Raw genomic sequence first — 20,880 nt, 5'->3', positions numbered from 1 at the left:
GTATCCATGTGGTGGCAAACAGTCCATAGTTCCAAGTAACTCCCAGGGGAGCCAGCACTGTCTTCTGGCTCATTAAGGCCCATGCTCACATGTGATATACACACATATATGCACATAAAATAAGATAAATATATCCAAAAACAAAAAACAAAGTAGCTCGATATTTTAAAAAGGTGGACAGCTCCTGAGGAATGAAGATTGACCTCTGGCTTGTACACACACACACACACACATTTGCACATACAAGTGAGATGGTGGCCCTGAGCCAGGTACCCCTGGGGCAGGTGTGAGAACGGGTGTGGGCAGGACCAGCAGCCAGGTCATTGCAGACTCACAGCAGATCAACAAGACCCCCAAGTGCAGGCCCAGGCCGAGATCCCTGAGTGTTAGCACTCTCTTTGTGACCTCTGGACTGGCAGAGCGGTCTTCTAGTATGGCAGGGTCTCTGACAGCCTGCTGCTGAGCTGCCTCCTCCCCTGCATTCGGCCACAAGTCCTGGGGCTCTGGCGACCTGCCCAGCTGACATCTTCCCAGGGTGAACATAAAAGATCCCCCTCCATCTGGAACAGGCATGTGCCCTGGGGCGGGACATAGCCTGACACTGTCAACTCTGATGTTCTAAAGTGGAGGCCAGAGGGGTTTCAGGGGCATCTCTGGAGTCCTCAGGGTCAGGGCAGCCCATCTGTGTCAGATGAGGACATGCAGCTGGCAGGGCACACCCCTGACACCATGAATACCTACTGTAAGCAGGCACAAGTCATATCTCCATCCTGTGACATTCAGGCAAGAAATGGTAAAGGCTGGAGGGACTTTGAGGACCCATAAAGGACCCTTTGGTTCAGGAGAACCTAGGAAGAACTAAGAAGATCTAAAGAAGTCTGGAGGGGACCCAGAAGCATCAGAAGAGTCTAAGGGGGGTCAGGGGATTTATAGATGAACTTAGGCAGGTCAAGGGAAATGGGATGGGGGAAGGACAGGAGAATCTAAGGAGCCCAGAGGATACACAAGAAGGCCCAAGAGTCCACTGTGTGAAAATTGTCTTCCCACCAACTCCCAGCTATCCTTCCCCTGTATTGCACCCCCCCCCCATTATACAATCCTCCCCATTCTGTGAAGCTGCTGGGCATCTAGAGCCAGATCTGGTGTCGCCTGGCTCGGGTCACAGCTTAGGACCCTCCAGGAGCCAATGTCTCCCTAGAGCAGGAGGATAGAATGTAGCTGAGGCCTGAGTGAAGTGGATAGCCAGGGGCGGGGCGGGGGGGGGGATGCAGAGGCAGGAGCTGAGCCTGGATCCCCTGGAGAGAGCATTTACTACGCTGACAGCACCTTTGGGGATGAGGTTGCAAGCAGCCACAGGAACTTCTAGTTACCATGCTTTCGAGGCTTTACTGTGCCTCGGTTTCCCTACTAGCAGGGCTTGAAGAGGGACTGAACTTAGATCCTAGAATGATCTCACTTCTTCCCACACATATTCATAGGTTTCTGTAGCGAAGATGGGGAAAACAGCAGAGCCGGGTGGCCTCCGGGAGCACACTTTTATTATGGAATCTGGCCCCTTGAGCCGAGAAAGGGGTTAGCGTCCAGCGGTTGCCCCGCCCGTGGTGTCCTAGAGACCGCGGAGGGAGCCCCAGAGTGGACCAGGGCCTGGTCTGCAGCGCGCCAGAGGCAGGGGCCAGCGGGCTGTGCTTGGTGACCTTGGGTGCGTCCTTGGCCTCAGTTTCCCCTGGGAAACCAAGTCTGAGCGCTTTTCCAAGGTCTCGGGGGTGCCTGACTGACCTTGAGTCTGCCTGCTGACCCTAGCCTCAGTTTCCCCCATCCATCCCCGTGAGGGGGTGAGGGTAGCGCAGGTGGAGGCGGGGCTCCCGCCCCCGCCCCTCCCCCGCGCGCAGAGGCTCCGCCCCCGACTCCGCCCTCCCTCGGGCTCGGCCGGCAGTGGCGGCGGCCGCTGCGCTCCTCACTGCCCGGCGCCGCCTCGCCATGGATGCGCGCGGGGGCGGCGGGCGGCCCGGTGACAGTCCGGGCACGACCCCCGCGCCGGGGCCGCCGCCACCGCCGCCGCCACCCGCGCCCCCTCAGCCTCAGCCACCGCCCGCGCCACCCCCGAACCCCTCGACCCCCTCACACCCGGAGCCGGTGGACGAGCCCGGCCCGCGCGCCCGGCTCTGCAGCCGCGACAGCTCCTGCACCCCCAGCGCGGCCAAGGGCGGCGCGAATGGCGAGTGCGGGCGCGGGGATCCGCAGTGCAGCCCCGAGGGCCCGGCGCGCGGCCCCAAGGTGTCGTTCTCATGCCGCGGGGCGGCCTCGGGGCCCACGGAGGCCGAGGAGGCGGGCAGCGAGGAGGCGGGCCCGGCGGGTGAGCCGCGCGGCAGCCAGGCCAGCTTCTTGCAGCGCCAATTCGGGGCGCTCCTGCAGCCCGGCGTCAACAAGTTCTCCCTGCGGATGTTCGGCAGCCAGAAGGCCGTGGAACGCGAGCAGGAGCGCGTGAAGTCGGCGGGGGCCTGGATCATCCACCCCTACAGCGACTTCAGGTGCCGCCTCCGGGAGGGGCCCGTCCTTGGCGCGCCCGGGAGAGGGCGGGGCGCCGCGTCCCGGATGGTGACCTCGGGGTGGTGGCAGTTCGGGGCATAGGGCCGGGGTGGGGGGAGTACCCTCTCGGTGACCTCGGGCGCGCCCCGGACCCGCCCCCGAGGGACTCTGCTGTGCAGAGGCTCCGCCCTTTTAGAGGCCTGGAGTGAGGGGGTCCCCGGCGCGCCCCCTCCCTCGCGCCCTCGTTGCAGTGGGCGCGCGCGGTGGTTGCAGGGCCAGGGTCTGAGCTCAGAGGGGTGAAGAGGACGAATAGAGGGGAACGTAGGCACTCGGAGGCCGCGGAGCAGGAGCAGGGATGGAAGAATGGATAGAAAGGAGAAAGGAAGAAAAAGAGGAGGAAGGAAAAGAATAGGAAAAGGAAGGAAGGGAGGGAGGGCACATGGGAAGGACGCGCCCTGGAGGCCGCGGGGAGGGGATTATCAAGCGGACGCCGCGGGTTCCCACGGTCTCCGCTTGAGCCTGGGGCGGGTGCGTCCTGGGTGTGTGGATATGGACATGGCCTGAGTTGGCTGCTGCGTGCAGCGGCAGGCGCTGGCGCAGAGCCACGACCCGAGTGTTTGCGTGTTTCTCCTTTCCGCGCGAGCTTGCGAAATGATGCCCACAGGGGTCCTGGGAGGCGCGTGCCGACCAATCAAGAGGAGGCGTGTCCCTAGGGGTGTGGCTGGTGGGTCTCTATAAGTACCTGTTGGGATACTGGCTGTGCACGCGCGCGCCTGCGTGTCCCGGGTGGGTGCACACCCGCGAGCCGTAGGGAGAGCTGCGTGCAGGGAATGCAGGAGAATGTCCCTGTCTTCGGTGACAGTCGGGATGCAGATTTGTGGACAGGGTGCTCTGCTATCTTGGAAAACTGAAGCCTGGAGTTTCAGGACCACGGACAGCTCTAGGGCCTGCAGCGGCTCCTGCTAGTCTGGTATCCAGGTCCCTTCTCCCCCAGGCCTGAGTCTCTGAAGACATTGACTCTTGAATAAGGATAGTTCAGTGGTGACGCTCCCTTTCTGTTATTCCCCTTTTTATCTCTAGTGCTTGATAATAGAGCACACAGAGGCCCAGGAACTACCTCCCTGAGACTAGAACGCCACCTTTACCAGGAACCTGAGTTTGGGGAAGAGTCCCAGCGGTGGGGAGGCACATTCTGGCCAACAGGAGTTGTTCCTGCATGACCTAGCGTGAGTGCCAGACCCAGCATTGCTCCACAGACTTCCAGGCTTCAGAACTGGACTCTGGACGTTTGCTGTGTTCCCACCTGTGAAATGGCACAAGAGAGGGTGGGCTTGCCAAGACTTCCTGGTTGGCCAATATGAATGGAGTCTAGTGCCAGCTAGCCAGACAGAGAAAGGCAGTCTGGGGTGGGGCAGGCTGTGGGGCGTATCACTCCACTCTCACTCCAGCGTCACCTTTATGTCCAGGTTTTAGCTGAGGGACGTAAGGCCAGCCCTTAGGCTTGGGTTCTCGGCTGCAGTGATGACAGGTGGTTGACTTTGGGGTGCATGGCGAGAGGAGGCTGAGAGAAGAAACTGAGCTCCTGTCCTTGAGTCCCTGTAGGTATAGATGCCTGGGGGACCCTGTGACCGTCAGATTTCAAAACTGGCTCATGGGGCCACCTGCCTTTCATGCCTGAGGACTCGTGCCCCTTCTAGAACCTTCTGGTCAGCGTTGACCAAGACAGGTCTCCAGAGCCTCTAGGGGCTGTTGGGAGCACCATGTGGGTGTTGACCGATGATGGCAGGCGATAGATTGGTTGATTTGAGTCTTCCTGGGGTAGACCCCAGGCTAGCTCTCTCCTGACGCCGCATGCGTGCCCTCAACTCACTTTTTCCTTTTTGTCCTGAGACAGGGTTTCCTTCATTGTTCTGTAGACTTGAATTTAGTCCTCTTGCCTATTTTCTGAGATGACAGGTGTGCACCACTAGGCCCAGATGTATTGATTTAACAAGCACAAAAAAGGAAGATCGTATCCCAAGCCTGGGAGAGGAAAAGTCATTCAGTCATGGAGCTGTTGTGCTCCGGTGCCGGGGGCTGGTGGTGTGTGTGTGTGTGTGTGTGTGTGTGTGTGTGTGTGTGTGTGTGTGTGTGAAGTCTTTTACAGAGTGGTGGGTGGGGACCTCCTGTCTCTCTCCAGGGGCTGAGCAGCTAAGCATCTCCCTCTGTTGGCTCTGACTTGGCTTCCCAGTAATTCTGTCCTGTGACCAGTTGGGACTTTATTGGTTAGTTCTCCCTCCCCAGGCAGGAGGGGAAGGCGGAGTCACTGAAGGCATGGGAGAGGCAGGGCTGTGGGGTGTGAGTCCCTTTGGGCACCAGTTACCTGCACCATGTAGTCCACAGGGACCTAGGGGAGCCAAGTTCTGAGCAGAATTCTGTCCCAGAATCAGGACTGTATGGTGTCTACCTCAATTTCCTAAGATGTGAGAAGGTTGTGGTGTGGGGGAAGGTAGCAGGTGTCTAGAAGGATCTTTTACCTTTTTTTTATGGAACTTTGTTCAGTCATGCCCAGACAGCTAAAAAATATTGTTTCAATTCTTATTACATTTATTCATTGTGTGTGGGCACCACGGTGCCCATGTGTTCTTCGGAGGACAACCTGTGGGAGTCAGTTCTCTCCTTCCACCACGTGAGTCCCAGGGACTGAACTCAGTCTGTCAGATTTTGGTGGCTGTGGCTTTTATCCAGTGAGCTATCTCACTGCCCCATGATGACCTTGAACTTCTAATCTCTGAGTGCTGGGATGGCAGGAACGTGCCACACAGCCCGGCTTCTGTGTTCTGTGCTGCTGGAATTGTGAGCTTGAGCACTGTAGATGCTACTGCGACCCACTAACCTCCCAACTTGAGGTCTCATTCTGTAGGCCGGCCAGCCTCTCACTTCCGGCATTCCTCCTGCTTCATCCTCCCAGGTGCTAGGATCACAGGCAGTTGGCACCTCACTCAGTCTCATCTGGTTCTTCTGAGCATCCACCCTGGCCATGAGAAGCTTCTGTGGAGAAGCAAGTTTGAGGGTTGGGAAGTGTTCCAGGTCTGGACGCACACGCTGAGACTGGGTGGTACCCGAGGAAGAAAGAGGCAAGAACCCAATCCAGACCTGTAGACACTGCTTCTGAGACTGCCATGTCCCCCCACTAGGTGGCCAGGGCTCAGAGTGAGGGCAGGATGTTGCTCCCTGCATGTAAATCCCTAGAAATGGGTTCTGTATCAAGGCCCTAGAATAAATCGCATTATCATCGATTTCTCATCGAGGATGTGGGGTTTGGGCATGCACCTGCCTCCCAGATGGGAGTATTGGGATCCCCAAACTCTCAGTGTTGTGAAAGAAGTCTTTGGGGGGAGGGATTGAGGTCAGGATAGCCAAAGCCCCCTCTTTTTCTACTCCAAAGCTATTACTTCAGTATTTGGAGAGACCCCTTTCCTTGGCCTGCCCTTAAGACACCCTCCAACCCACACTGGAGCACAGCATCTGATGACCCCCACCCCCATCATTCTGGAGTTGAGTCTTGCCCAGGGCGAGATCTCTCAGCCCTCTACAGATTCCAGTTTTCCAGGTCCCTCTGCCTCCAGCTGGGAAGCCCCATGGTGGTCTCGGAGCCTTTGCACTAGCTACTCTGCCCAGGTGCCGCCTCTCCCCCATACCATCAGCCCTTGAATGTCGCCCCCTCCGAGCAACCCAGGTCCACCCCTCACACCCTGGCATTCAGCACAATCCTTCCCCAATAGAAGCAGGGTTAGGGGTACAGCCTGTGTCCCTTATCACTGTGTATCCTTGGTGCTTGGCATACAATGGGCCTTTACAAATGTCTGCACCCGGGATTCCAGCTGTCTTCCCACCATGGTTTCCAGCCCTAATCCTGTCACCTGCTCTGGGGACTCAGTGGGCTCAGGCCCTGATCCTCTGTCCCAGCCTGGCCCGTAATCCCTGACCTCCAGCCTCTAATCCCTCTAGCTTTGCTTGGATCTGTGATCCCAGACCAGACGACTTCTGGCTGTATCTCAGATCTGCCTGTAGAGATGTGGCTGTTCTGGCTGGTCTGTGGAGGTCTGACCTTGGCTTTGAGGGCTCCATGATCAGCGATAAGATCCTGACTGTGCCAGTGGGGGCTGTGACCCACCCAGCAGTGCCCAGCTGTGAATGGAAGGGGCTTCTCTCTGTTACCCCATGATCTATGAGCCTCAGTTTCCTTGCTGGAGCTGAGAATGACTGGGCAGCTGAGGGAGAAGAGAGTTCATTTGGCGTCAACCATCCAGAATCTACCTATGGGCTGGAGAGGGCTTGGGCTAAGATCAGCAAAAGATCCCTTGTCTCCACTGGATCTACCCTCTGACCCCTGAGCCGGGGGTGGGGTGGGGTAGTGGTCACAGCATGGTCCTGAGTGTGCCCCCAGAATTAGACAGTCAATCAGGATTCCTTGTTGTTTATTAGGGAATTTGTTTCGTTTTGTTTTGTTTGAGATGGTCTCATGTAGTCCAGGCTCGTCCCAAGCTTTCAGTAAGGAAGTCTTTGAACTGTTTGATCCTCCTGCTTAAACTTCCTGAGGATCAGAGGCCTGTCCTGTGCCCAGAGGTCCCCGAGGTCCTTGCTGTGGATGGGGTAGAGAAGGTGGGAACGCTAGGCAAGGAAGCACAGCCTGGGAGAGAAGTTAGAGCTGTTTCTGGATGGCCCGCCATCCCAGGTCCTGTCCCTTCAAACAGGCGAGGGGACTGGTGAGTGAGGGTGGGGGAGGGGACCTCCAGAGTCCTGTTCCCCTTGGTGTGGAACTTCCGACCCATTCTGACTTTGGGGACCAGGTTTACTGAGGAAGATGAAGACTGGAGACACTTGGGTTAAAGCAAGTGGGCCCCACCCTACCAGGACCACAAGGACAGCCACCTCCTGTTCCCTCTCCTCAGGCACTGGGGGAAAACAGGCCGTACCTTGTGACCTGGAGATGCAGTGGCTGAGGGAGGCTCCAGGACAGAGTGGCTGGGTACAGAGGACAGTCTCAGGCCTGGGCCTCCGTGGGAAGTATGCCTGGCCCTGACTACCTCAGGAAGGGAAGAGAAGTGTTGCATGGCTGCAGCCTAGAAAGAGATACCTGCTGTGGTCTGCTGTGTCTTCAGACTGGTTCAGGTCCCTTTAATAGTTTCTAAGCCTCCTTCCCATCACGGTTGAAAGTGCCCCACAGTGGTTTCTAGGTCCCCCTGGTGGTTTTGTGGCCCACCCTGAGCTGTTGTATCCACCAATGGTGGTTTCTGGTTCCTGTTGACTGTTGCCTGCTCATTCTCAATTGTTTTACTCAATGGCTCCTCCAAAGAGAAGGCATCCTCAATCCAGAAGGGGAGAGGTTAGGGCCAAGCTATGTGACAGATTCTGGGGATCTGAGCCAACACTACTGTCTAGAGCCGGGCCCCACTCTAAAGCCGCTGGCTATGACTGAGCGATGGGCCGCACTTGAAGAGAAGTGGGCTTTGATTCTTCCCACTCTGTGGGTTGGCTCCTGGGGACTTAGACACCCTCTTCTGCACCATGTGCAAGACCACCCTACCCCAGACATACAAACATACACATAATTTAAAAGGAAGAATTCTTCAAATACGTTATTTCGTGCTCGCGAGGTCTGGTAGACCCCTCCCCCACAGCTGATGTTACCCCTCAGCTCCAGAGGACTTGTGAGGGACATCGCACATGAATACGGTCCCCAAATCCTCCCACACAGGGCTGAGGAGAGAAGGGACTATGGTCCCCAAGGGACAGAGAAGCCTGCCCAAGGTCACTCATGCATGGCAGGAGCTAGCACAAGGCTGTGCTCAAAGACACTGGGTGTTGTCCCGTCGTTGGCTCTCACAACCTGAGCTGCCCAGAATGCCCCAGTACAAATCACTCTTGATTTTTTTTTTTTCTCTCGTTTTTGGACTGTTTCCTTGAGCTCAGTTCTCTGAAGTGGAGTCTGGTCGCCCACTGGGCACTGTGTTTATAACTGGCAGAAGGAGCCAGCTCACAGGCAAGCTCTGAGCCAGCGGCTCCAGACACTGCACCCCTGACGCATGCCTCTCCTCTGAGCTGACTTGGGTGAATTGACCCAGCCTGTGTGCTCTAGAAACAGTGGGCACTGTGCCTACGGGAAGCCCAAGTTCCAAGAGGTAGTGACAGACCTCTAGGGATCCAAGGGGGCTGACACAATCTAGGTGTGAGGAGACCCCGAGACTGCAGCCCTGGCTGGCCTGGAACTCCCAGAGAACCTCCTGCATCTGCCTCCTGGTGTTGCGATTATAGGTGTGCACCACCATACTCAGCCTATTCTAGAGCTCTTCACCCTCCCGTCTCCTCTCAAGTGCTGAGACCACAGCTGTGCCCATGTGCCTAGCTCTCCAAGGTGACCAGCTGTCCCCACAGGAGCTGTAACCCCACCATGGTGTGAGCCCTGCAGCTCTAGGCAGAGAAGAGGGTGGCTGGTCACTACCCTGTCCCCTTACCCAGCTCTCAGCCTCCCGCCCATGCCCAGCACTGTGCCGTCTACCGGCTCCCATCCCTTTTGAAGACCAGATTTGTGCCAGGCACATTGTCCCTCTTTGGTCATGTGAAGTGTTTAGTCTATTTTGAGCCTCTCTGCAGACTGGAGGTGCCTTCAAGGCAAGGTCAGAGTGGGCAGAGAGAGGGACCCTGCTGCCTGGCATCAGGAGGCTTCTTTGAGAAAGCCCAGTTCTTGCCACATAGCAAGACCTGGAGTCCTGGAGGCTGTGTTATAATCTGGGGTCCTGGAGACCACCTTTGGATTGCGGTCTTGGAGACTCACCTTAGAGTTAGGGGTCCCAGGAGAGAGACCTTCTTAGATTGGGATCCCAGAGACTACCTTAGTTTTGGTGGAGACCCACTTCAGCGTTGGGGTACCAGAGACTACCTCAGGGTTGGGGTCCCAGAGACCACATTAGGACTGGGGTCCCAGAGTCCACCTCAGGGCTGGGGTCCCAGAGTCCACCTCGGGGTTGGGGTCCCAGAGTCCACCTCAGGGCCTGGGTCTCAGAGACCACATTGGGGCTGGGGTCCCAGAGACCACATTGGGGCTGGGGTCCCAGAGACGACGTCAGGGTTGGGGTCCTGGAAAGCACCTGGGCTGGGGAAGAGGGCACGCCTGCCGAGGCCGGGCGTTGCGAGCATCCTGCCTGTCCCCAGGTTCTACTGGGACTTCACCATGCTGTTGTTCATGGTGGGAAATCTCATCATCATCCCAGTGGGCATCACTTTCTTCAAGGATGAGACCACTGCGCCGTGGATCGTCTTCAACGTGGTCTCGGACACTTTCTTCCTCATGGACTTGGTGCTGAACTTCCGTACTGGCATTGTGATTGAGGACAACACAGAGATCATCCTGGACCCCGAGAAGATAAAGAAAAAATACCTGCGCACGTGGTTCGTGGTAGATTTCGTGTCGTCCATCCCGGTGGACTACATCTTCCTCATCGTGGAGAAAGGCATCGACTCCGAGGTCTATAAGACGGCTCGCGCACTGCGCATTGTCCGCTTCACCAAGATCCTCAGCCTGCTCCGGCTGCTGCGGCTGTCCAGGCTCATCCGCTACATCCACCAGTGGGAGGAGGTGAGGGGCAGGGAGGGTACCAGGGATGGGTGGGACCCCAGAAGACGTGGTCTTGGGCAGGACTGGAGCTACAACTGAAGTCAGAGCCATCAGAGATGTGGAATACATGGATGCTGGGCTTGGGTGTGGGTGGGCGTCGGCTGTGGACCCGGCAAAGGATGCAGAGGCATGGTCACGAGGGACCTTGGAAACTAAGTCTAGAGATGGTCCTTAGGTGTGGGGTCTTGGGAGTGGGGGTGGGACCTCGGGCTTGGGTGGGTCAATTCTGTGGTTCGAGCCAATCATCTGAGGTTGGGACCTTGGTGTGGGTGTGGTCATGACTTTAGGACCAGAGCTTTGACTTGGGGTGCGAAAGAGAGACAGGGATACCAGTACTGTGGGTGCAGGGTCTTGGCAGGGCGGAGTTGGGGGCTCACAAGAAACAGACCAGGGCTGCAGGGCTGGGACTTTGGGGCATAGCTGGGTCAAAGCTGCAGGGAGAGAACCCATGCCTGGGCGGGGCCAGAGCTGTGAATGTGTGGCCCACATGGATGCCAACCCTGGGAGTGCAGGGTCTTGGGCTGTGGGTGTGGCCAAGGCTGAGGACCACTAGAAGAAGCAGGGCTAAGGCCTCTAGGGAATGAAGATGGGCATCTCCTGGCAAAGCTGTAGCATTGGGCCCTGAGTCTCACCAGGAGCAGGACCAAAGTTGCTCCAGCTGCCAAGAGCCTTAAGGGAAGCGAGGTTTGCCTGTGATGGAAGGCCCAGGGTTGGGTCCTGGGAAGATGAGCAAGGTTTGTAGAGGGGTGGGATCCGGGTAGGCATTGTTAGATGGAGGATGGGGGACAGGCAGCCTCTCACATTGTGGCTGTAGGCTCAGGAGCAAGACTGGAGGACCACCCTGGAACTCCTCGTGGACGTTGTTACCATGCCCCTTCCTGTGCCCTGTAAGATGTGGGGGGAAGAGGCTCAGACTTCTTCAGTTACCCAACCCCCAAATTCAAGATCCCTGACTCTGACCCATTCCTGCCCCTGTGACCACTGGGAGAAACTTAGTGAGGCTGGCAGGTGGGGACAGAATTTGGGCAGGATGGGGGAGGATGTTCCAGAGAGGTCATGGGTAAGGTAGGCTGGGTGGAATTCAGAAAAGAAAGTGGTCAGGGAAGGGTACAGAACAAAGGGGTGCAGGATTCTCACGGCCATGCACCCTCTCAGATTTTCCACATGACCTACGACCTGGCAAGCGCGGTGATGCGCATATGTAACCTGATCAGCATGATGCTCTTGCTCTGCCACTGGGACGGCTGCCTGCAGTTCCTGGTGCCCATGCTGCAAGACTTCCCCAGCGACTGCTGGGTGTCCATCAACAAGATGGTGGTGAGTGCTTCCTGGTGGAGCCCCCTTGGCGCCTCCGGGGATGGCTCCGGCTCCAGCTCCAGCTTTCCCTTGTGCTCACCAGCGCCATCTAGAGTCCTCCATGGGCAAAGCAGCTCCCACCCGATGACCATTAGTGCCTCTTGATGTAGAGGGCCTTATGCACACTGGCCCCTGTGCCTAATACCTGCCAGTGCCCCCGGGACCCCTCAGCCCACCCGCCCTGGCGTCTGACGCCTGCCAATGACCCCGGGACCCCTCAGCCCACCCACCCTGGCGTCTGATGCCATCCTTCATTGCCACACGGACACACTACTCAGTGCTCTTACTTTAAAAATGTTTCGCTTAGTTGGCAATGGCGGCACATGCCTTTAATCCCAGCACTCGGGAGGCAGAAGCAGGCGGATCTCTGTGAGTCTGAGGCCAGCCTGGTCTACAGAGACAGTCCGGGCAACACAGAGAAACCCTGTCTCGAAATTCCCTCACCCCCCAAAATTTTTTTTAAGTTTTTATTTTAGACTTATTATATGTGTGTGTTTGCCTGCATGCATGTATGTGTGCCTGTGGGGGTCAGAAGAGGGTGTCAGATCCTGGGAATTGGAGCTATGGATGTGGGTGCTGAGACATGAACTGGGGTCCTCTTGGAGATCACCCAGTGTTCTGAACAGTCTTCTCTCCAGCCTCTCCTACTTGTTTGTTTAAAAGGATTCCCATTAGCCGGGCGGTGGTGGTGCACGCCTTTAATCCCAGCACTCGGGAGGCAGAAGCAGGCGGATCTCTGTGAGTTCGAGACCAGCCTGGTCTACAGAGCTAGTTCCAGGACAGGCTCCAAAGCCACAGAGAAACCCTGTCTCGAAAAACCAAAAAAAAAAAAAAAAAAAAAAAAAAAAAAAAAAAAAAAAAAAAAAAAAAAAAAAAAAAAAAAAAAAAAAAAAAAAAAAAAAAAAAAAAAAAAAAAAAAAAAGATTCCCACTAAGTTTATTGGTTATTTTTTTTTAAATCATGTGTCTATGTGTGGGTATATGCACCTAAGTGCAGTGCCCTCAGAGGCCAGAAGAGGGCATCGGATCTCCTGGAGCTGGAGTTACAAGTGCTTGTGGCTGCCCTGTGAGTTCTGAGGACTGCACTCAGGTCCTCTGAAGAGCAGCCAGTGCTCTTAACTGCAGAGCCACCTCTCCAGTCTGACCTCTTACATTCTGTAACCAGCACCGCATTAGCCCAGGGTGGACAGGTAGCTGCGGATCACCTTGCCTCCGCCTCCAGCGCTCTGGGATGGCAGTGTGCCGCCAGTCACTTCTTCTTATGTCTTTATCTAAATATATTTAAAACGAAACCAAGGGGAAAGTTGTCACCATCAGCCCTAAGAAGTAACAACTCCAGATACCCATTGTCCCCATGTCTGCATCACATTTTTTTTCTTTTTTTTTTAATTTTTATGGTTTATTTAACCTTATTTTATGTGCATTGGTGTGAAAGTGTCAGATCCCCTGCAACTGGATCTTCAGACAGTTGTGAGCTGCCATGTGGGTGCTAGGAATTGAACCCAGGTCCTCTGGAAGAGCAGTCAGTGCTCTTAACCACTGGGCCATCTCTCCAGCCCATCTGCATCACATTTAAAAAGAGACTGTACAGCCCAGGGAGGAGTCTCTGCCAGTTCCTAAGAGAGGCAGATTAGGATGATAGCAAGTTCAAGGTTAGCAAGACTTTCTCAAAATAAAAGTAAAAAGAGGGCTGGGGGTGGCTTAGCAGTAGAGCCCTCACTAGAATCCCCCAGTGAGGGGCTGGGGCGTGGTCAGGATGGAGTCCCCACAGAATCCCCAGTGAGGTTAGAGGACTTGGTTCAGTGATGAACACTTGCATCGCAAACCTGCGGCCTTAAATTGCATCCCTGAAACTGAAAGTCTACAGCGAGGGTCGCACCCCAGGGGCAGGGACACACTGAAGGTTGGTGTGTGTCAGTCAGGACACAGCAGGCAGGCATCAATGGAGTCAGAAGCTGGGTAGGGAGAACCCACAAGCACCCCTCCTAAGAGCCCGGCACAGCTGCCCTGGCTGAGGAACCCATTGTCCAACTGCTGCTTGCACAAGCGGTTCCATTTCCTGGACGGGCCCAGTGCCCCCCTTCTCTGGTCGGGTCAACTGAGGACATCTAGGGGTGGACTTCTCCCCTCCTTGCCCCTCGGGTGTTATTCCAGTGTCCCAGGACTCTGAAACGGGCACTTGAAGCTGCCTTGGCCGGACTGCGTCCCTTTTGTGGCTTAGTTTCTCCAGAGTGAAGTAGGAGGTGCTGTCAGGCCTGCCCCTGTGAGTGCCTCACTGAGACCCCAGACATGTCGCTGCCCGTGTCCTTGGCTTGGTTATGTTTGATCAGGGGGCACTCACCCCCTTCAAGTGCCCACAGGAGGGTGGGCAGATGGGTTCAGCCCCCCCCGGGGTACAGCCCCCCCCCGACCGTCCACGCTGCCTTTGCAGAACCACTCCTGGAGCGAGCTCTACTCCTTTGCGCTCTTCAAGGCCATGAGCCACATGCTGTGCATCGGGTACGGGAGGCAGGCCCCAGAGAGCATGACTGACATCTGGCTCACCATGCTCAGCATGATCGTGGGGGCCACCTGCTATGCCATGTTCATCGGGCACGCCACTGCCCTCATCCAGTCTCTGGACTCATCCCGGCGCCAGTACCAGGAGAAGGTCAGAGCGGGGAGGCCATGCCTTGGGTAGAGTCTGGGCGGGGAGGGGGAAGGGCAGGATTTTTTTTTTTGTAATATAATTTTTTATTGAAAAAAGATTTCCGCCTCCTCCCCGCCTCCCATTTCCCTCCCCGTCTCCCTTTTCCCCTCCTCCTCCCTCTCCTCTCCCCCTCCCCCCTCTCCTCTCCCCCTCCCTCTCCAGTCTGAAGGGCAGTCAGGGTTCCCTGCCCTGTGGAAAGTCCAAAGTCCCCCCCTCCATCCTGGTCTAGGAAGGTGAACATCCAAACTGGCTAGGCTCCCACCAAGCCAGAACATGAAGTAGGATCAAAACCCAGTGCCATTGTCCTTGGCTTCTCAGCAGCCCTCATTGTCCGCCATATTCTGAGAGTCTAGTTTTATCCCATGCTTTTTCAGTCACACACAGTCCAGCTGGCCTTGGTGAGCTCCCAATAGATCAGCCCCACTGTCTCCGTGGGTGGGTGCACCCCTCGTGGTCCTGACATCTTTGCTCATATTCTCCCTCCTTCTGCTCCTCCTTGGGACATTGGGAGCTCAGTCCGGTGCTCCAGTGTGGGTCTCTGTCTCTATCTCCATCCATCTCCAGATGAAGGTTCTTATATTACTTTCAGAGCGGGGAGGCCATGCCTTGGGTCTGCCTCGGGTAGAGTCTGGGCGGGGAGGGGGAAGGGTAGGATTCTAAGAGCTCAGGACAGTTAAAGGTGCCGGGCTGGGGGAGATGAGCTGAAGGGACAGGAGCCCACAGGTTTCAGAACCAGTACGACCAGTCCCCGGGGCCCATTTCTGAGTGTTCTGGGGTGAACCTTTGGAGAGGGTAGAGTGAACAAAGAGTGTATCCTCCAGGCTGGTCCTAGGGGTGGCTGCTTTGGAGCAATTGCAGCCCAAAGGGCAGGAGCCCTGCCTTCAACCACCTGCAGCTCCAGGCTCTGCAGTGGGCCTTAGTTCACCACCCCCTACAGTGACAGCCGGGTCACCCGGGCTCTGTGCCAGGTGCTGGTGTCCGGAAGCCTCCGTCTCGCACCCAAACATGAGCTGGTGCTGCCACCCACCCGCCGTCACGGGGTCTGCTGAGATAAGGACAGCTGTGGCTTAGAAGTGGGGCTGGAGCAGCCCTGGGGTACTGTGCTGGGGACAGCCTGGCACCCACACCCCAGCCCTGCTAGGGAGGAGCTGACTCTGTTGTCCCCCAGGTCCCGGTGGCAGGACTCAGGATGGAAGTCAACATGCATACTGATGTTGACGCTGTAGATAACCGCGTCTCAGAAATATGAGCCAGACACCCTAAGGTGCCCACACTGTGGTATCACATAGCCCAGGGTGGCCTCAAACTCACTCTAAAACAGAGGATGACCTTGAACTCCTGACCCTCCTGCTAGTGATGGGGTTAAAGGTTAAATACCAGCCTAGACTGAGGCAGATGCAGGACAGCAAAAGAGCGAGACTGGCTCAGTAGAAAGTAGGAAGAGCTGGGGGATCAGCAGTACAGCTCCGCCTTGAAGCCCCGGTGGAAGCCCCGCCTAGAATCATAAACATAAATTTATCTGCCAACTGGGCTTGGTGTCTCAGGTTGTCATCTCACCAGTGAGGAGGCTGAGTTCAAATTCCAGGCCAGCCTGGACTATATAGTGAGACCCTGGGCGGGGGCTCTGTGACTACAACGCTGCACTAGCGTCTGTGAAGACCCGAGTTCCACCCCAGCATCATAAACCTGTGGTGGTGGTGACATCTGTCACCCCGGCACTTGAGGCTAGCCTGGGCTACATGAAACCCCATCTCCAAACAGAACACATCATTTGTCTTTGGTGTTGCTGGGTCCCTGAGCTGGGTGGCACCGGGCTGGGCCTCTCTCTGGAACAAACACTGACCCGCTCTCCTCCCTTCAGTACAAGCAAGTAGAACAATACATGTCCTTCCACAAGCTGCCTGCCGATTTCCGCCAAAAAATCCACGATTACTATGAACACCGGTACCAGGGGAAGATGTTTGATGAGGAGAGCATCCTCGGGGAGCTCAACGGGCCGCTGCGTGAGGTGAGGTGGCTGCAGCCACACCTTAGAATCCCATGGACACTGACAGGGCATGTGGGATCAGGTCTGACATATGCTGTGGGTGCCCTTGGCCAACACCTGCAGTCCTGCCTGCTTCAAACACCAAGCTACAGTCTCCTAGGTGCAGAACATAAAACACACATCTGTGCAACCATGTTCCATCCCAGACCCTGGAGAGGGTCCTTCTTGCCTCTTCTGTCATCTGGGCCCTTACTTATTTCATGCATGTGGATGTTTTGCTTGCATGTGGTACCTGCGGAGATCAGAAGAGAACATTGAATCTCTTGGGACTGGAGTTACAGACAGCTGTGAGCTACCATGTGGTTGCCGGGAATTGAACCAGGTTCCCTGGAAGAACAGCCAATGCTCTAACCACTGATTCATCCCTCCTGCCCCCCACCTTTTAAGATTTTTTTATACATGTGTGTGTGCATGTGTGTATGTGCCCACAAGTGTGTTCAGGTGCCATGGAGGCCAGAAGAGGGTGCCTGATCCATTAGAGCTGCCAGATGTGGCTGCTGGGATCAAACTCTGGGCCCTCATGATTGAACAAGTTTCTTTTATTTCTTCCTTCCTTCCCTTTTTTTTTAAAAAAGATTTATTTATTTATTTATTTATTTATTTATTAAGTATACAGTGTTCTGCCTGTCATATGTCCCTGCAGGCCAGAAGAGGGCAGCATATCTCATTACAGATGGTTGTGAGCCACCATGTGGTTGCTGGGAATTGAACCCAGGTCCTCTGGAAGAGCAGCCGGTGTTCTTGACCACTGAGCCATCTCTGCAGCCCCCCCAAGCAGCAAACGCTCCTAACCACTAAGAAACCTCTTGAGCCCCCTCTCCTTTTTAAATGCATACATGCATACATCCATGTGTACATGGTGCACACGTATGTACATGGAAGCCGGAAGACAACTTGAATGTTGCCCTTAGGACCATCAGACAGGGTCTCTCCTCACTGGCCTGGAGTTGAGCGACTCAGCTAGGCAGGCTGGCCCTGTCTCTGTCTCCGCAGGCCTGGGATGCCAGGTGCACAGCAGCTTCAGCACGACCAGGGCAGAGGGCCCCAGGAGGAGAGCCTTGGGGGCGGCAGGGCCTGGGGCCCACGCCAGGAGGCAGCCTGCTCACCTGTCCTTTGTGGAGAGCCTAGCTCACAGGCCACAGAGTGCACGAAGCACATGGCTTTGTAGGGCATCCACATCCACTCCCAGCCCTAGAACTTTACCAGCCGCCCACAGGAAACGCCTCCTCCAAGCCAGAGTTTCTCTGTGTAACTCTGGCTGTGCCGGAACTCACTCTGTAGACCAGGCTGGCCTCAAACTCAGAGATCCGTCTGCCGTTGCCTCCCAAATTCTGGGATTAAAGGCGTGCGCCACCACAGTACGGCCCTTTTTTTCCATTTATGAGACAAGGTTTCACTCTACAACACAGGGTGACCTCAAATTCATGGCAATCCTCCTGCCTCAGCCTCCCGAGTGCTGTGGGCCACCTTGTCTGGCTCAGTGGTCACTTTTTCATGTGTCCCTCTGACTCACAGTCGCGGCCCTGTAGTGAGTCATAGAGACTGGTCTCCATGAGTTGCTTGCTGGGTTCTTAGCAATGCCCTTGACTGAAGCGTCCTGGCTGGAATGACATTTCGTATATAACCAAGAGAGAATGGGTGGCCCAAGGGTGCGAGGACGCATGCAGTCGGCCTCCTTTTTCTTCAGAAGTCTTTTACTGTTTCTGTGAGACAGGGTCTCACATGGCCGAGGCCGTCCTAGAGCTTCTTATGTAGGGGATGCTAACCTGACCTTCCTGCCTCCACTCCAGCACGCTGTGATGAAAGGCCTGCATGACCTGGTTCATGCCATGCTGGGGCTTAGGGATGGAACCCAGGGACTCATACGTGCCCAGAAGAGCTCTGCCCACTTAACTCCGTCCCCCCTTTGATCCTTTTGGGTATTTTTGTGGTCCTGTTATCTACAAAGAGACCTACAAAGTTTGACTTTCCCAGTCCAGTGTCTGTCACCCATCCCATGGTGGTGTGGGACTTGGGACTTTGCCTAGGAGGTTGGATAGGAGTTGAGGGGCCACTGTCTAGCACAGAGACTGAGGGTCTGAGTTACCAAGCCAGTCCGTCACTTGGCTGTCCTGCCTCCTGCCCACAGGAGATTGTGAACTTCAACTGCCGGAAGCTGGTGGCTTCCATGCCACTGTTTGCCAACGCAGATCCCAACTTTGTCACGGCCATGCTGACAAAGCTCAAGTTCGAGGTCTTCCAGCCCGGCGATTACATCATCCGAGAGGGGACCATCGGCAAGAAGATGTACTTCATTCAGCACGGGGTGGTGAGTGTGCTCACCAAGGGAAACAAGGAAATGAAGTTGTCAGACGGCTCCTATTTCGGGGGTGAGTACTCCAAAGCAAGGCAGAGATCTGGATGGAACCGGACAGTGGACAGCTCCAGCCCAGGGAGGTCCAGGAGGGTTTGAGTCAGCAGTGGGTGGGTCTGAGTGTGTCCTGGGCGGGTCTGAGTGTGCCCTGGGTGGGTCTGAGTGTGTCCTGGGCAGGTCTGAGTGTGTCCTGGGCGGGTAGTTGTGCACAGGGCATGAGGTTCACTCTTGTCTTTGCAGAAATCTGCCTGCTCACAAGGGGCCGGCGCACAGCCAGTGTGCGGGCTGACACCTACTGCCGCCTCTACTCACTAAGTGTAGATAATTTCAACGAGGTGCTGGAGGAGTACCCCATGATGCGGCGTGCCTTTGAGACCGTGGCCATTGACCGCCTGGACCGCATCGGTGAGCTACCAGACTGCCTGAGAGGGGTCCCGGGATACAGAAAGGACAGGGTGCTGAGGAGTGTCTGGGTGACACAGTGTCTTCCTGGAGCAAACATAGCAGGCAAAGGCCCTGGGGTGAAAAGGCAAGAAGAGCCGAAACAGGGCCTGGTGGAAACAGTTCTGGCTCAATAAACCAGGCACATTAGCAAAGTTCTGTGTCAGGCATGGAAGGCAGGGAGAGGTGGGAGCTCCTGGTGACAGGACATAGGAACCAGGTGTTAAGATAGTGGCCTGAATCAGAGGGCACACAGCAAGCGCTCAGACACACGCGCACACGACAGGGACTCTCTACAGAGTGTGCGTGCTGGATACACTTGCTGTATGCGGCAGGCAATTAGCATGCACTTGCCACACGAGAGGCACTCAGTACTTGGAATCTACACAGGAAATACAGTGGGAGCTGAGAACATGCCTGCTGCTGGACTCAGACTGGCTGCAGAGGCAGGTGGCCAAGCTAGCGCTGACCTCTGCTTTGCCCGCAGGCAAGAAGAACTCCATCTTGCTGCACAAGGTTCAGCACGACCTCAGCTCGGGCGTGTTCAACAACCAGGAGAATGCCATCATCCAGGAGATTGTCAAGTATGACCGTGAGATGGTGCAGCAGGCAGAGCTGGGTCAGCGTGTGGGGCTCTTCCCACCACCACCACCGCCGCAGGTCACCTCAGCCATTGCCACACTGCAGCAGGCCGTGGCCATGAGCTTCTGCCCGCAGGTGGCGCGCCCGCTCGTGGGGCCCCTGGCACTCGGCTCCCCACGCCTCATGCACCGCGCACCCCCAGGGCCTCCGCCTCCTGCAGCCTCACCAGGGCCGCCTATGGCCAGTCCCCCGGCCGCGCCCTCCAGTCCCCGGGCACCGCGGACCTCGCCCTACGGTGCACCCGGCTCCCCAGCCACCCGCGTGGGGCCCGCACTGCCCGCGCGCCGTCTGAGCCGAGCCTCGCGCCCACTGTCCGCCTCGCAGCCTTCGCTGCCCCACGGCGCACCCGCGCCTAGCCCCGCGGCCTCCACGCGCCCGGCCAGCAGCTCCACGCCACGCCTGGGACCCGCGCCCACCGCCCGGACCGCTGCACCCAGCCCGGACCGCAGGGACTCAGCCTCCCCCGGCGCTGCGGGTGGTCTGGACCCGCTGGACTCTGCGCGCTCGCGCCTCTCTTCCAACTTGTGACCCTTGCGCGCCGCCCCGCGGGCTGGGCGGGGCCATCATCCACACCAAAGCCATGCCTCGCGCCGCCCGCCCGTGCCCGCGCAGAAGCCATAGAGGGACTTAGGTAGCTTAGGCGGCGGGCGGCCTTGCGCCCGGCTGCCCACCCGCCCCCATCGCCCTGCGCCCACCCCATTGCTCCTGCCCCAGCGGCGGCCGCGCACGGGAGAGGGAGGGGCGCGATCACCTCGGTGCCTCAGCCCCAATCTGGGACGGGGACGGGGCGGCCCCGGCCAAGAACCTGGCTATGCCCCGCATTTGCGGTGGCTGCCAAGGAAGGATATGGATCAAGTGCAATACTCGGCCCGCCGGCTTCCCGCTGCCCCAGCCCGGCAAGCTCATGCAATAACCAGCCTGGCCCCTGCCCACGCGTCCGAGTGACCTCCCTCAGGCACCCAGGGGCGGGCTTCACGGCCAAGCCGGTGTGGGGGCAAGGCTGAGTCCCCGCCGTCGCCATGAATGTACTGATGAGCCGAGGCAGCAGCGGCCCCCACGCCCCATTAACCCACACCCCATTCCGCGCAATAAACGACAGCATTGGCGCCTAGCGCCGAGTCTGCTTGCTTTGGTGGGTTTGTGCGACGCCAGAAAGTGGCGGCTGGCATA

The 20,880-nt window shown here is 56.9% G+C and overlaps 1 protein-coding gene across 1 annotated transcript; it reads left to right on the top strand.

Moving 5' to 3' along the window:
• Window positions 1–1,945: 1,945 nt before the first annotated feature.
• Window positions 1,946–20,821, top strand: Hcn2 (hyperpolarization activated cyclic nucleotide gated potassium and sodium channel 2). The gene is made up of 8 exons (XM_050123309.1): window positions 1,946–2,528; window positions 9,721–10,144; window positions 11,339–11,500; window positions 13,970–14,188; window positions 16,089–16,235; window positions 18,403–18,643; window positions 18,868–19,032; window positions 19,556–20,821. Exons 1-8 carry the CDS (start codon window positions 1,978–1,980, stop codon window positions 20,236–20,238), a joined length of 2,592 nt encoding a protein of 863 aa, XP_049979266.1. The 5' UTR covers window positions 1,946–1,977; the 3' UTR covers window positions 20,239–20,821.
• Window positions 20,822–20,880: the final 59 nt, after the last annotated feature.

This window comes from Alexandromys fortis, unplaced genomic scaffold (genome assembly GCF_014885135.2).
Source record: "Alexandromys fortis isolate MF-2015 unplaced genomic scaffold, M_Fortis_MF-2015_v1.1 scaffold_221, whole genome shotgun sequence".
Classification (NCBI taxonomy): domain Eukaryota; kingdom Metazoa; phylum Chordata; class Mammalia; order Rodentia; family Cricetidae; genus Alexandromys; species Alexandromys fortis.
This window is presented reverse-complemented; position numbering and strand designations above follow the sequence as displayed.